This window comes from Eptatretus burgeri, chromosome 13 (genome assembly GCF_056783735.1).
Source record: "Eptatretus burgeri isolate ZD-2024b chromosome 13, Ebu_testis_v1, whole genome shotgun sequence".
NCBI classification, from domain to species: domain Eukaryota; kingdom Metazoa; phylum Chordata; class Myxini; order Myxiniformes; family Myxinidae; genus Eptatretus; species Eptatretus burgeri.
The window spans coordinates 11,985,727-12,001,453 of record NC_140973.1 but is presented as its reverse complement, the minus strand read 5'-3'; the positions used below and the strand labels follow the sequence as shown (position 1 = coordinate 12,001,453).

Sequence of the window (15,727 nt, the reverse complement as noted above, 5' to 3'; positions counted from 1 at the left end):
CAAGTTTCAATTTTTTCATTGGTGCGGTTTCAGAGATACAGAGGTCCAAAGTTTTTTTTTTTTCAACATGGCTGCCACACCACGTGACCTATGATGTCATAATTATGATTCAAACATTTTACATGAGTAGTCGCATCTATGGTGAAAATAAAGTCTCAATCCGACAAGTGGTTGTGGAGAAAAACGCGAAAATTCTGTGCAGACAAACAAACAGACAGACAGACAGACAGACAAACAGACCCAAACGCAATACTCTCTCCTTCGACGAGGGTAATAAATAAATGAAAAAAATGCAGCTGAGTGACCCGAGACAATGGGGAAGCACTGTAATTTTGTGTATCGATGGACATCGAAGCCGATACACCTGGTAAAATCACAAAACCGTCGGAAAGCATGCGTAAATGAAAATGTAAATAAATGAAAAATCAAATGCAGATGAGCGACCTGAGTGAATGGAGAAGCACGGTTCATATGCTTTCACAATGTGTAAGCACACCCCGCTAGTAATATATATATATATATATATATATATATATATATATATATATATATATATATATATATATATATATATCCATACACACACACACACACACACACACACACACACACACACACACACACACACACACACACACATAACGAAAGACACGGGTGGATGGTGAACTCTTGTCGAGGTTAAGAGGTTAAGCCCCGGTCCACCAATGTGAGTGTGCCTATTGATTTTGAAGGTGAGTTTGACGATGAGTACGTTTATTTATTGCATATTGTTGGACCATGACTACGTAATCTATATATTACTGAAACTCTCTTCTTGTATGTATGTTCCCGAAATACAGCCAAAATGGTACACGATAGCGCAAAGATTTTTGGGCCACCTTACCATTCGCCTACGGTGTGCAGTATCAAGTTTCGTTCAAATTGGGCAGCGAATTTTTTTTTTTAATCAATTCCCGATTCAGTAAAGTACTCTTTGGGAGAATTTGATCAATGAAAACAACCTCAACGGTATAGTTCGCTGGAGCTATCTTTTTTTTTTTTTTGAAATGATTTTTTTTTCATCAAAGGCTGTCACAACAGGAACCCAACGGGTTCACGGGTCATCTAGTTACATCTATTAATTGCGGACTGTTGGAACATACCTTTTGGACATTCAGACCTTTATACCCTTTCGACCTTTTATATCCTTTGAACTTTTTATGACCCTTTCGACTTTTTCAGCCATTACACCTTTACACCCTTTAGACTGCTTTGACCTTTTAGACCCCATTAGACCTTTTAAGACCCTTTGGATCCCTTGGACTCTTTAGACCTCTAACTACTGTTGAAACATACCCTTTAGATCTTTAGACCTCTTCGACCTTTAGACCCTCTTCAACCACCTTGATCAATTGACCTTATGGACAACATTGACCCCTTGATACTTTCAACCCTTTCTCCCTTTTAGACTCTCAAGACCCTTTAAGACCACAAAGAATCCATAATAACCCAAAACCCTTTAGAACCCTCAGAACCCCGAGACACTTAAGACCCTTTTGAGCTTCAAGACCCTATATAGTACCTTGTTAGAAGCCTTATACCCAATTATACTCCATAGATCCATTAGATATTTTGGAACCCTTAGACCCAAGAGACCCCTAAGACCCTTTAAAAATCTAATATCTTATAAATCCCATTAGACCCTAGAACCTCAGACAATTAAGATCCCTAAGACCCTATAGACCATGTTGGATCCTTTAGAAACCTTTGATCCCCAAGACTTTTATGACTCCTAAGGTACTACAGGCCCTGTTAGATCTTTGAAACCTGTAACTACTGTTGGAACATACCCTTTAGACTTTTGGACCCCTTAGACCATTTTCAGGCCTTTTAGACCCTTTTGACCTTTTAAGACTCTTTAGCCCCTTAAGTTCACTTCAATCCCTTAAGCCTTTAGACACATTTGGACACTTTAGATACTTTCAGTCCTTTTAGGACCCTTAGACACATTAGACTCCTGAAGACATTTACATCCTTTAGATCGCTTAGACCCCTTGATCCTAAGACCTTTTGAACCATTCGACCCCTTTAGACCCGAACTACTATTGGAAAATATAAATACTATTGAAAACTATTGGAAAACCCTTTATATCTTTACACCCGTTAAGACCCTTATAGATCCTTTGTACCACTTCGTCCCTTTACATCCCTTAGACAACTTAGACCTGCAGACCCGTTTTACCCCTTTAGACGCACACCACACAAACATCTACAAAGTCTTCTTGCAATATACAGACCATACTATTTTCAGCAAATAATGCGCAATCTCCACCCATGTGGAGGATCCCAAAAATACACACCCCCAGCAGCTGCCGGACTGGTTGCATCACTTATTGGAGAGTCAAACATTTTACACCTTTTAGACCCTTTAGAACTTGTAAGACCTTTTAGACCCTCTTGGGCTGCTTAAATATCTTGATCCTTTGAACCCTTAGAGCAGGGGTCAGGAACGTGTGGCTCGCGAGCCAGGTATGGCTCTTTTGATGATTGCATCTGGCTCGCAGATAAAATTGGAGTTTGAAACTTGGAAAGCCCAATATTTCTCGCAGAAGCTTTACCTATAGTTTGAATGGTGTCGTGCTTCATTCACGTGCAGGGCTGAACTTGGCAGAAGGAGAGAAGAAAAAACACCTCCGAATTGTCTGAAGCGGTTTTTGTTTCGTCCAGTCATGCAGCCGACTCGAGTAGTGATTTCGGTTCCTCCAATGACGTGCCGCCGCCGAGACGCGTCACGGAATTCATCTCGACCAATCACGCGCCACCGCTGAGGCGACTCGTGATTTCGGTTCCTCCAATGACGTGCCGCCGCTGAGACGCGTCACGGAATTCATCTCGACCAATCACGCGCCACCGCTGAGGCGACAGCATCCCAGAGTCGGCCGGCCGCGCCGCACCTCTCGAGTATGTCAGCCCGTGTGCAGGCCAGCCAGACTCACTTGGGTCAACATCTCCCTCTCTCTCACTTGCTCAAAGCTAACCCTTCGACGAAGAAGATGGCGAAAAGAAAAACAGATGAGGAGTATCGTACATTTCAGGACGAATGGGCCGAAGAATTCACCTTTGTGGAGAGAGCAGGTTCTGTGGTGTGTCTAATTTGCAATGACAAAATTGCATCGATGAAACGGTCGAATATAAAGCGGCACTTCGACACGTGCCATGCTACCTTTGCATCAAAATACCCTGTGGGAGACATCAGAAAGAAAGCGTGCCAAGAGCTACTGAGCAGGGTGCAAGCCAGCCAGCAGCAACTCCGCGTATGGACCCGGCAAGGTGACTATAATTCCTCTAGCTTTGCTGGATCTTTAGCAATAGTGAGGAACGGAAAACCATTCACAGATGGCGAGTATGCAAAAACGTTCATGCTGGATGTCGCCAATGAACGTTTTGATGATCTTCCGAACAAAGACAAGATAATCAAACGGATACAAGACATGCCTCTGTCGGCAAGAACTGTTCATGATTGTACCATCATGATGGCAAACCAAGTGGAGGAAACGCAAGTGAAGGACATAAATACAGCGCCGTTCTTTTCCCTGGCTTTGGATGAGTCAACAGACGTAAGCCATTTGTCGCAGTTCAGTGTGATTGCAAGATATGCTGCTGGTGATACACTGCGCGAAGAAAGTCTTGCTGTTTTGCCAATAAAAGGGTCCACAAGAGGTGAGTATTTATTCGTCTTTCATGGAGTTCGCTCAAGAAAAAAATCTACGAATGGATAAACTTATCTCGGTGTGTACTGATGGTGCTCCGTGTATGGTGGGGAAAAACAAAGGATTTGTGGCGCTTCTCCGTGAACATGAAAATAGACCCATCCTAAGTTTCCATTGCATTCTACACCAGGAGGCACTTTGTGCTGAGATGTGTGATGGGCAGCTTGGAGAAGTGATGTCGCTGGTCATTCATGTGATCAACTTTATTGTTGCCCGAGCCTTAAATGGTCGCCAGTTTAAAACACTGCTGGATGAAGTTGGAAATAACTATCACGGTCTGCTTTTGCACAGCAATGTGCGTTGGTTGTCAAGAGGGAAGGTGCTTAGCCGTTTTGCGACTTGCCTGAACGAAATCCGGACTTTCCTTGAAATGAAAGGGATTGAGCATCCTGAGCTAGCCGAAACTGAGTGGCTCCTCAAGTTTTACTATCTCGTGGATATGACTGAACATCTGAACGAGCTCAACGTGAAAATGCAAGGCATTGGAAATACAGTGTTATCCCTTCAACAAGCCGTGTTTGCTTTTGAAAACAAGCTGGAGTTCTTTATCATGGATCTTGAAACAGGTCGTTTACTACATTTTGAAAAACTGAGACAATTTAAAGATGCATGCACAGCAAGTGAGCCCACTCAATACTTTGATCTCCACCAGTTAGCTGGCTTCACATCCAGTCTCCTGCAGTCATTCAAAGCACGCTTTGGAGAATTTCGTGAGCACACTCGTCTTTTTAAGTTCATCACCCATCCAAACGAGTGTTCACTGAACACAGCTGACCTGAGTTACATTCCTGGTGTCTCCGTCAGAGATTTTGAAGCAGAAGTGGCTGACCTGAAGGCCTCAGACATGTGGGTGAATAAGTTCAAGTCACTGAATGAAGATTTGGAAAGAATCGCACGACAGAAAGCAGAGTTGGCGAGCAAGCACATGTGGACAGAAATGAAAAAAACTTCAACCCGAAGACCAGCTGATTATCAAAACTTGGAACGCGCTTCCTGTCAAATACCTCACACTGCAGCGTGTGAGTATTGCTGTATTGACCTTGTTTGGATCTACGTATGCATGTGAGCAGTCATTCTCACATCTTAAAAACATCAAGTCCAACCTACGATCACGTCTAACGGATGAAAGCCTCAACGCTTGCATGAAGCTTAACCTCACCAAGTACCAACCAGACTACAAAGCCATCAGCAAATCCATGCAGCACCAGAAGTCCCATTAATGGTGAGTATTATAACAACATTATTTAAAAGAATAAATTCAGAGGCTTATTATACTCACATGTAGTTGAATTCAGTCTTAAAATATATTATATGGCTCTCACTGAAATAGATTTCCAAATATTTTGCTTTAATGGCTCTCTGAGTCAAAAACGTTCCTGACCCCTGCCTTAGAGTCTTAGACCTGTAGACTCTTTAGATGCTTAAGACCTACATTTAGACACTTTAGACCCCTTTAAAGACCCTTTGGACCCCTTAGGCTTCTGAAGACATTTACATCCTTTAGACCTCTTTAGGAGGAGTCAAGTTATTTACAATCATAGCCACCTGATGTAATTTATTAGGTGAAAGCTCAGTGGTTATTACCAATTACAGGTGAGAGATGTGATAGGGTGTTGTTATTCATTTATATGTTGACTGCTATTGACATTGCAGATGACACATGCGTGGGAGCCGAAGTGATGCGTGTTTCTGTCTATGCTATCACTGATGACTCTCCAATAAGTGATGAAAATAGTCCTGTGTCCTGTGCTCCACATGTTGGTATGTAGCATTAGGATTCTCATGTATGTACTACTTGTGAATGTTTTGCAGCTGTTGTAAAACTCTGGAAGAGTTTGAAACAGCAAAGGGCTTACCTTGTGTCGTTTTTCATGGTTGCTTTATCCAACTTTCTTTGGCTAGAATAACAGGAGAGAGCTGTAGATACATTTTAAAAAAACATCCCACCGAAACGGGTTTGCTCTCATAGTGCAAAGCCTTGCAATTATGAAAGATAATGATCGGCACATGAAGACCTCAAGGATACACCATAATGGCAAATCGTATAAACAGTTTATCAACTCTGTTTATACAACAAAGAGCCAAAAGCATGCAAATACATTTGGGGTTTGACCAAAAGAAAACAGCTTTATAGATTATTCAAGATAAGTGAGAAGTTCCAAACTTACACCGAAAAAGGAATCTTGAAGGGTCTATTAACATTCGTGGGGCATTTTTCTCGGAAGGATTTTGGAACATCTTCCTATCACCAAACTCCACATTGGACTGGGCAATCCAAATTACAAATCTGAGACTGAAAATATCACTTGTCCTGGCACAAGCAATACCAAACCAACATGATGCTCACATTTTCACCTCATTTCGCACCGTATCTAGTTTGGAAGTTTCTTAACAGCGATGGGAAGGTCATACCTGGGGCTTGTGAATCCACAGGGTAAGTTTAAAATAAACTTTTAAAATGATGACATTTACTATTAGTCATGTTTGGGGAGAGGGGGGATTGAGGGCTGTGTTTGTTTTGGTTCTGGGACCACAAGAGAAATTATATTTTTGCATCGATCGTATTTCTTATATTTTTTTGTGAGTGATTTGCATGCAGAAACATAATTAAGGTTAACCATCTCAAAATTGCCACTCTTTTGTGTAAATGCTGAAAATTATGTTTGAAAGACTATTTGACTTCCATATTTCACCCTAGAAATGACGGTTAAAAGTGCCCCGGGTCATTGAAAATACACACACAGCGCATGCATGAAATACTTTGTTAGCATCAATATGTCATTTTGGAAGTCCCATATTAATCCGATGGGTCCCTTCCCAAACTGAAAGCCCATTCATTTTGGTGGACTATCTCTGAAAGGTTATGCATGCCTCTCTGGGCCTTTCCAAATCATTTCCAATTCAATTCAGCTCCATAACCTTCCACAGATGCAGTGGTTGGTTTGCCGATGGTGGTACTCAAACCCAGTTCATGCAAGAGGGACACGCATACATCGACCAGCCCAACATGGTGGGTCTCCACATGTTGGCTGCCTCCGCCTCAGGGAGAGGCTGCTGGACCACATCCCAGGTGGTCATCTCCTTAGGCCCTCACTGACCCTCGGTAGTGCTGCCACCAAGATGTGGCTCTCAACTGCTCTCCCTCGAGACCCACTTGTCACCCCCTTACATGGGCCTGGGAAGAATTACCTCAGTCCACAGAAGGTCCGAATACCCTCCAAGGGCTGGTGACCCCACCAGCATGAGACAATCGGATGGTGCCCCACAACACAAGACCCACCTCCTCTTGGGGCCAAGGTTGTATCACACCTGAGATCGGCCCGCACTTCGAAGTTCTGCCAGGCCCGCTCCCCAGCTGCCTGGTGCTTCGCAATTTCCCAGTTGGGGGGGGGGAATCTTCAACTAGGCCTGTCTATTAACCCCTCCTCTCCAGTGGTCCATGTCCTGCAGCCCTGGGATCAAGTCCCTCCATGGAACTTTAATATTAAACAGTTAATGAGGTTTCTGAATTGTATCCGGGAAAGAAGATATTAGAGTTAAAATGCAGCATCAAGCTTAGTTGCAACCTGTGAAAGACACAGTACTGTATTGCCCATTGCTTAATGCAATGTCAGCTGTAAAAACGTTACCCACAGTGTCAGTCAGCCAAAAGCCTTTAGTAGTGTTTGCAGCAATTCTCACAACTCCTCCCTTTTCGCCCCCCCCTCAACCTCTTGGAGAAGGAATCAATCCATGGTCAGACACATTTCTGGCTCACTTGCTGTGAGATGTCCATTAAAGGGACTTCCAGACCAAAAACATTTCAGCACCTCCTGACCTACAATTACAAGCACAGATAAATATTTTTTTAAAGATGCAACTGCACATCAAGGATGACTTTTTCACAAGTTTAACTTGTATGTCTTATACAAATGCACATTGCGGGGTTGGGGAGGGGGGGGGTGAGTTGGAAAAACAGCTTCGAGTGAAAACTTACAAAGAATTTTAATGAAGGAGGAGGACATTAAGCCCATATGAGCATCAAGCAAGGATGCACAGCACATACCATCTTTAATGTCTTTGGTATGACTCGACTAGGCTTATCGAACCACAAACTTCCCAGATTCAGAGCTGACACTCCAACCATTACACCACCAAGTCATTCATGATCAGATTTCTCCAACCATCCCTATCCTGCACTGCCTCCCTAGCAGCTCTGTCAGAGACAGCATAACGCCACCGAGTTTGATTAAAAACCTGCAGATCAGTGTGCAATGGAGCCACGCACGAGTCAGAATTTGCTGGGCATTTCTCTGTGCAAGAGAAGCAGGAAAGTAGATCTCCCTGTAACTGCAATGTTTCCGAATCAGGCTCACGTAAAGTTATTGAATCAATGAAAAGCTCTGAACATATCAGAACTTCTGATGAAACTCCCAAAAATCCAGGCTCACTGTTTACCTACATTCCTTTGTTTCTCTTTTCTTTTCTCTCACCTGTGCAACCAACTTTCTCAGTTCAATGTCATTCTCGCATCTAGAGCTTCCAAGCTGACTGTTCACCTCCTTCTCAGGTCATCTCCCCCTCTATCCATACTCATTATCTTTTGTACCCTCATTAACCATCCCTTCCTTTACAGGTTATTGTGTTTTCTCCCCTCTCCCTCTCCCGCTTACCCTCCTTTCCAATTTTTGTCGCATTGCCACGTCTCTTCTTTCAGCCTTCTTCTAGCTGAGCTCGTTCACCCACACTCATCGTCCTCCCCCTCCCCTTGTTCTCATTCTTCCTCCAAGTGTCTCTCTGCTATCACCCAAGTGTCACACCCTGTTGGTGTGATTCATCACTTTCCACTCTTCGCTTTCTGTTCTCTTCTGTGTTCTAGCATGCACTTACACATTCATCATTTACACCCAATGGCAACATTGGGCGTCAGATAAAGATGGAAATGGAGACCAATAAATATAAACAGACCACCTGGTGGGAAATGTGCACAAACCATTGAACAATTTCTTTACTGAGTGCAGTTCAAACTCTCAATCCTCATGATTTGCTCTTGGAAATAGGTACTTGCTGAACTACCTGAAGAGACTCCTCAGTCTGTGCAGAAAGTTAACACGAAGAATTTGCAACAGACCATAGTTGCTGCATTCTCAAATCTCAAGATATCATCATATAAGTTGTGATGACAGACAAGAGGGCTGTCTACCTGTTCCGTGCATGTCCTATGGTGGTAAATAAAGGGTTAATATACATTTTCATGGCAGGGGAAACTCTCAAATCGATGAAAATCCCTTGATATTTGCGCCCCCTGCGGCTCTCATGTCTTCACTGCAGGAATTGTATCTTTTGTATACATGAGCGAAGCTCGTGGAAGAGCAGATGAGGAATGGAAATATGGAAGTGGATAATATGGAGAGGGGGAAGCACCAACTCCAGAGTAGAGTAAGGGTGAGATCAAGGGGAGGGGGAGGACACATGAGGGTGAACAAGCTGAATGAAACACGACAATAAGAGGAAGGGGGAAAGTGGGGATGAAACAGAAAAGGAACAAACCAACTGACAACGAGCAAGCGAAAAGAGGTGATGGAGAGGGAGAAAAATTATCACAACAACCTGGAAAAGGGAAATGCTTGGGAATGAGGCTGTTTTTGTTATACATGTGATTTTCGATTTTGGTAGTTTCACGAGGAGGGAGTTGCCGGTGGACTATGTGCGCCCTGCATAAACCTGAGGGGGGGGGTGGAGACACCAGAGGGTGCAAGACCAGAAAGGATGCAGAAAAAGACAGAGACCACCAACCTGTCGGCAATGGCGAAGTAATAGGCCCATGGACTCAGCTTCATCGTGTGAGATTCCAATGACATCAAGCTGAGCAATGTGTGAGGCAGGGGAGTTAGCTCATAGTGGGGAGCAGTACCCCCATCAAGCTGAGGATGAAAGCTTTGTCGGTGGTTAGGAGCTCAGGTGTGACACGGAAGGACTTTGTTACGATGGAGGATTCCCAGTCGGCATCTGGCTTTGGAAGCCAACTCTGAAATGTGAGTTGCCCAAGAGAGATCATGGTTGAGAGTAAGACCCAAGAGTTTGAGCTACTGAACTTCTTTGAGAGGGTTGTTGAGAAAGTAGAAGGGAGGATTTGCAGTACGGTGCTTTTGGAGAGAGAGAGTGAGAGAGAGAGAGAGAGAGAGAGAGAGAGAGAGAGAGAGAGAGAGAGAGAGAGAGAGAGAGAGAGAGAGAGAGAGAGAGAGAGAGAGAGAGAGAGAGAGAGAGAGAGAGAGAGAGAGAGAGAGAGAGAGAGAGAGAGAGAGAGAGAGAGAGAGAGAGAGAGAGAGAGAGAGAGAGAGAGAGAGAGAGAGAGAGAGAGAGAGAGAGAGAGAGAGAGAGAGAGAGAGAGAGAGAGAGAGAGAGAGAGAGAGAGAGAGAGAGAGAGAGAGAGAGAGAGAGAGAGAGAGAGAGAGAGAGAGAGAGAGAGAGAGAGAGAGAGAGAGAGAGAGAGAGAGAGAGAGAGAGAGAGAGAGAGAGAGAGAGAGAGAGAGAGAGAGAGAGAGAGAGAGAGAGAGAGAGAGAGAGAGAGAGAGAGAGAGAGAGAGAGAGAGAGAGAGAGAGAGAGAGAGAGAGAGAGAGAGAGAGAGAGAGAGAGAGAGAGAGAGAGAGAGAGAGAGAGAGAGAGAGAGAGAGAGAGAGAGAGAGAGAGAGAGAGAGAGAGAGAGAGAGAGAGAGAGAGAGAGAGAGAGAGAGAGAGAGAGAGAGAGAGAGAGAGAGAGAGAGAGAGAGAGAGAGAGAGAGAGAGAGAGAGAGAGAGAGAGAGAGAGAGAGAGAGAGAGAGAGAGAGAGAGAGAGAGACAAGTGCGTGGGATTTCTCAGGATTTAAAGACATATTCCACGTTTTTAACCAGTTTGTGATTTTTGTTAGGGTCTGAAGAGTGGAAAGAGGCTGCTGCTTGTCCGTCAGAAAGATGAGGGACGTCAAGGCAGAGAGTGGAGTCATCAGCAAAGAGACAAAGAGGATTTTCTGGAGTCTGAGGGATCGTTGATGAAGATGAGGAATAGCATGGGGCCCAGAACACTGCATTGGCGTACTCCAGTTTGACAGGTGGAGGGGAAGAAAGGATTCCGTTGAGAGGTGCACGTTAGCTATGAGAGTGGATGATGTCAGTACTCAAAGAGTGGAGTTGGCCTTGGATTCCTTTGACAGTTTGGAGAACAAGATGGGATGCCAGACTGTATTGAAAGCTCAAAATATGTCCAGAGAGATGGCCATGATGTCATGTCTGATATCGAGGGCTTCCATCCATTGTTGGGAGTGTTGAATCAGCATGTAATATTTGGGATAGAAGAGATCATGAGTATGTATGGGGAGGGAGGGAAAGGGTTGAGCTGAGGAAGTGATGAACCGCTTTACAGCTGTTTTGAAGGACTGGATCTTGAAGGCCTTTTTCCGTGGTTACGTTCTTGAAAATCCCTGTGAACCACAAATCCGTGATGCGCAAGCTTAGGGGGTAATGAGGAAAATAGTGTTAGGGACTTCAACTTAAAAATTTGTCCAAACTGTACCAGGTTAATTAACATATTTGTGCATTGTTTTTGTGCAATATATTTTCATGAATATCACCCCCTTCTACACTTCTCCTCCTCCTCCTCCTCCTTCATATGCAGGGCAAGACTGCGGGCAGCATTGTTGGGTGAGGGCATGGCTGTGCCGCTGACGCAGTGCCTGCCTGTTGTTCCCAACAAGCTGTTACTCATCTTTGCCGACCTCGAAATGATGACAGGCTAGGTCAACCCACCTGGTAACGTAACGGTAACCTAACGTAACGGTAATGGTAATGTAACGTCACGACAGGACCTCAAACTCAAGACCCGAAGAATCATAAGACAGCCACCTTAACCGTTAAACCAACACCAGGGTTATTTTCTTGTCGTAAAAACATCAAATAAATTTATTTTCTTGTTATTCAGATCATGAAACTTAGCTTAAAATGATAAACTTGATCCATTAACGAGATTGTGATGTTGATGATGGTGACGACAAATACGAGTTGATGGAGTTGATCGTGATGATGATGTTGGAAGGTTTGAGGGGGTTGTCCTGTTGACGGCCATTGTTAATCAGGTGAATAAATGTGGAAACTAGTTTACCAGCCAGGGTATTATAGGTTATGTGGACGAGTTTGGAGGTCTTTATATTACTTTATTTTACATTCATGAAAATATCATATAACCAGTACCGAGGACCTGCGAGAGATGTCGTGTGTTCTGGACCCACCGGATTAGTGGTTTCTCGCACTTATTGTTTGTCTGCTGTTTATCCGTTAGCTGTTGCCTTCTGATGGAGAATGTTGGAGTCAACATGTGGTTGTGGTTGCCGACTGGCCAAGAGGCGTCGTTTTTAGTCCATCATTTTGGGTAATTATTTCGGTCACGGAGATGTGACGGTGTCACATTGTCATGAGTGTAGTGATCGGGTGTGGAATATGGACTTTACCCCTGCTTCGTGTCATTCTGACGTTAAAATGAAGATGGTGAGAGTGGAACCATGTCCCCATAACCTTGCAGGCTCCCTTGTGCTCGGGCATGGCCGTGCTGCTGGATGCTGCTTTTCTCGGTGACCGACCTCGTTCCTCGATTAGGTTCGATACCCACTCAAGTTTACATTCCTGTTGTCTTTTATAGAGTTTGTCCTCATTATCCTTGTTCATAGAAAGTACGTTTGGTCAGCCATGTGTTGTGAAGCATTTGCTTGATTGATGGATGAGAACTGTGATCCCTGTTGTGTGGACTTAGTGATGAGATTTCCTTCATTCATCGCCGGAAGGAATTCGTGATGATGTTCCCTTGAATATGTTCATATCGTTGGGAACAGCATTTATCTGAAAGTCGACTCGAAATGTCAACCCATCCCATCGTTTGCATATCTTTCATAAAGTGGACACCGAGTCATCGTAGTCTGTGTTTGGTTCTAAGTCATTCATCGTTCTTCAAGCTGCTGATCTTGCTCTGTTTCTTCAAACCACTACCTGTACTACTTTAGTACCTTCCACAGTTGTAATGTGGATATTGAATAGATCCCTGAATGTTCAGAGCTGGTCGTTGCCTCATGCTTTCCCCGTGTTATAATGATGCCATATATTTGTAAAAACGAACTCAATCACGTTTACCTTCCTTCCAGGTAATATGATGACGTCGACAGTGAAGCTTGTTGACCCAAGGATGCAGCCTGCTCCTGTCATCCTACAAGCTGACTGGTTGAAATGTTTCCTTTGTCAGGAGGACACCAATGAAAAGCTCTGTTGCCCAGCCAATTCAAAGTGCACTGACATCGGGACAGGTTACACAAGCCTTGCGGATGATTTCATGGCCTTCCACTCTGCTGGTCGCTTGGCCAACACTGTTTTCCTCGCAAGGCTCGATAACGCTAGTGGCGTGGAAGCAACTTTGTGGCAGAACATGGCAAAATTTCACTCAATATGTAAACTCAGGTCCAGCAAGACAAGGCTCCAACGAGCTGTCAAAAATAAATGTTTGGATGAGGTGTCAAGTATGGAGCGCTGCCAAAAGCAAGCACGCAGTGGACGGCATCCCCGACGTAGCACTGCAGAAAGTCCTTTGTGTTTACTCTGCGAAAAATCTGCAAGTCAGTCCAAACCATTGCATGAGGCAATGACTAAACAGTTGGGTGAAAGAGTCAAGAGGTGTGCAACCAAACTCCGAGATGTGAAACTCTTAGCAAAGGTGTCATCAGGTGACCTTGTTGCAAAGTGAAGGGAAATATCACACAAATTGCTTGGTGGGCCTTTACAATACAACAAGGAAAGTAGAAACTTTCCAAAAAGACGGAGACAATGAAGGTCAAACGATACAAGGCCATCATGCATAAGCATTTGCAGAGCTTATTGCTTTCATAGAAGACGCCATTGTGAACAGTGAAGAACAAAACACCTCCCCTGTGTTCAAGCTTTTGGACCTCGTTCACCTGTATAGGGAACGGCTTACAAAACTTAGTGTGACATCACCATCTGTACATTCTACAAGATAAGGAGAGTGTATCCTAGCTTCTTTTCCTGAGGGTCGCGAAGATCTCTTGGTATGCAATGAGGATGTTGGAAATGCCCTTCGGAAAGCTTTTGAAAGTGACGCGGAGGACGATGCTTTCATGCTTGCCTGAGCCGAAAGATTGTACGCAAATAAATGATGGAAGCATCAGCTCAATTTGACGGAACTTTTTCTGAAAACTGTCAAGCAGAATCTGTCCCACAGTATTTGAGGACTCTTATGGCCATGCTGCTGTTCAGGCCAAATATTTCTGAACTGGCACTTGTAACTCAGACTCAAGCCTTGATGAGCATTTGTCAGCTGGTAGTCTTTAATAGTCTGGCTCGCAGTAGGAAATAAGTTCGAGTAATACGACACAATAAAGGCCCCCTCTTCCAGTATATGGATGCATTGGAGAGATTCGTCATACTACTCTATGACCGAACAAGTTCTCGACACCATGTTGATGAGCTCGGGGTCGACCTGTTCACATGGAAAGGCAGAGACATGAGCAACATTCCTCCGACCAAGGGTGCTCTACTTCAGCACACTAGACGAGCAGTATACCAGACCAGTTACATCTGGAGTCGGGTGCTTCAACAAAAGACGACACCCTGATAACCAGATGGATGGGGATGGACTTGTAGTAGTGATGGAAAATTAGATGTTCTTGGGAGCAGTCTTCCTGAAGCCAGCAGAGTTTGCAGAGAACTTATAAAAGATGTGGTTGTACCAAAGTTTGTGGAACAAACTGCACAAAGGCAACTCTGCCATGAACAGCTTTGTGTGAATGTGGTGGTTCTTGTCATGAATAGTTCATGTGATGTCTGGCATTTCATATTTGACTGTGAGCTTATCTGACACATGGCACTTCAGTATCCACAACTACAAGTCTCAATTCAACTTCCTAGTCATCCACACTTGGCATCGTTTTGACTGATTTTATTGTAGTACTATGGTATTGAATTTTACTTGTGTAGTAGCTTAGAACTTAAATTTACGGCATCATATTTTCATAAATGTAAAATAAAGCAATATAAAAACTTCCAAACTTGTCTCCAACCGTCCATTGGGACCATACTCTGTGCAGAGCATTGGTGCTGCCTCAGCAGTCTCCTGAGCTATTGGGCACAATTCTGGACAGGTCACCACTTTAACGCAGGATACCAGCAAGCTGGTACTCATTTTGCCAACCTCAGAAGGATGACAAGCATAGTCAACCCCACCTGGCATTAATTCAATGGCTGAGCAGGATTTGAACTCAGGATCACTAGGATCCCAAGCCCCCCCTCCCACCCTAACCATTAAGCCACCACCAGGCATAAACTTGCCTCCATAACTTATAAAAGGGTATTTATCTGTTAAAACGTGGTGCAATAAGTGGCTACACATACTCAACATTGCCTTCTTTTAATTCTATGACCTCAAAAACCTACATATAGACACCAGAATTAGGATCCTCGACCTCTTGCTTGCTGAGTTATATGCTATTTCAGTGTGAGGTGGTTGCCATTTTGAAAGATGGCTACCATAACCATCACAGGCAAAAACTGGGATGGCACGATATCTAATTTTGTTTGTAATGGCCTTCTGATTATGTTTGATGCTTTTATCAAAAAGTGCACGATTATTTCCCTTATCCACTGGACTATCAATGTTGACCTCAAAAATAATTGGCTGGTTGAATTCAGTGACCTGATATGAAAATCCTTATTTAAATTTCAAGTCAATCGGATGAAAATTGAGGAGTTTAGAAAAAATTTACGAAGTTGTTGACGTTTGGCCTGTTTTGACATTTTGGCCTGTGTTGACCTCAAAAATTGTGGTTGAATTCCGTGACCTGATATGAAAATCCTGATTTAAATTTCAAGTCAATCGGATGAAAATTGAGGAGTTTCGAACAATCTCACTAAGTTGTTGACCTTTGTCCTATATTGACATTTTGGCCTCTGTTGACCTCAAAAACCGTG

The 15,727-nt window shown here is 43.8% G+C and overlaps 1 protein-coding gene across 3 annotated transcripts; it reads left to right on the top strand.

The window, feature by feature from the left end:
* Positions 1-2,732: 2,732 nt before the first annotated feature.
* On the top strand, positions 2,733-14,800 carry LOC147013854 (uncharacterized). Of its 3 annotated transcripts, none has more exons than XM_085851145.1 (5): positions 2,733-4,971; positions 5,403-5,510; positions 11,382-12,131; positions 12,282-12,355; positions 12,895-14,800. In XM_085851145.1, exons 3-5 carry the CDS (start codon positions 12,055-12,057, stop codon positions 13,485-13,487), a joined length of 744 nt encoding a protein of 247 aa, XP_085707271.1. In that variant the 5' UTR covers positions 2,733-4,971; positions 5,403-5,510; positions 11,382-12,054; the 3' UTR covers positions 13,488-14,800. The 3 variants fall into 2 exon arrangements, 1 of the variants encoding a protein (XP_085707271.1); XR_015050526.1 differs by lacking the exon at positions 5,403-5,510.
* Positions 14,801-15,727: the final 927 nt, after the last annotated feature.

Bases quoted from the DNA above. Each gene is read 5' to 3' on its own strand.
- LOC147013854 (XM_085851145.1), top strand. From the start codon at position 12,055: ATGGAGAATGTTGGAGTCAACATGTGGTTGTGGTTGCCGACTGGCCAA. The intron at 12,132-12,281 runs GTAATTATTTCG...ATAACCTTGCAG, and splicing joins TTTTTAGTCCATCATTTTGG to GCTCCCTTGTGCTCGGGCAT. The intron at 12,356-12,894 runs GTTCGATACCCA...CCTTCCTTCCAG, and splicing joins CGACCTCGTTCCTCGATTAG to GTAATATGATGACGTCGACA.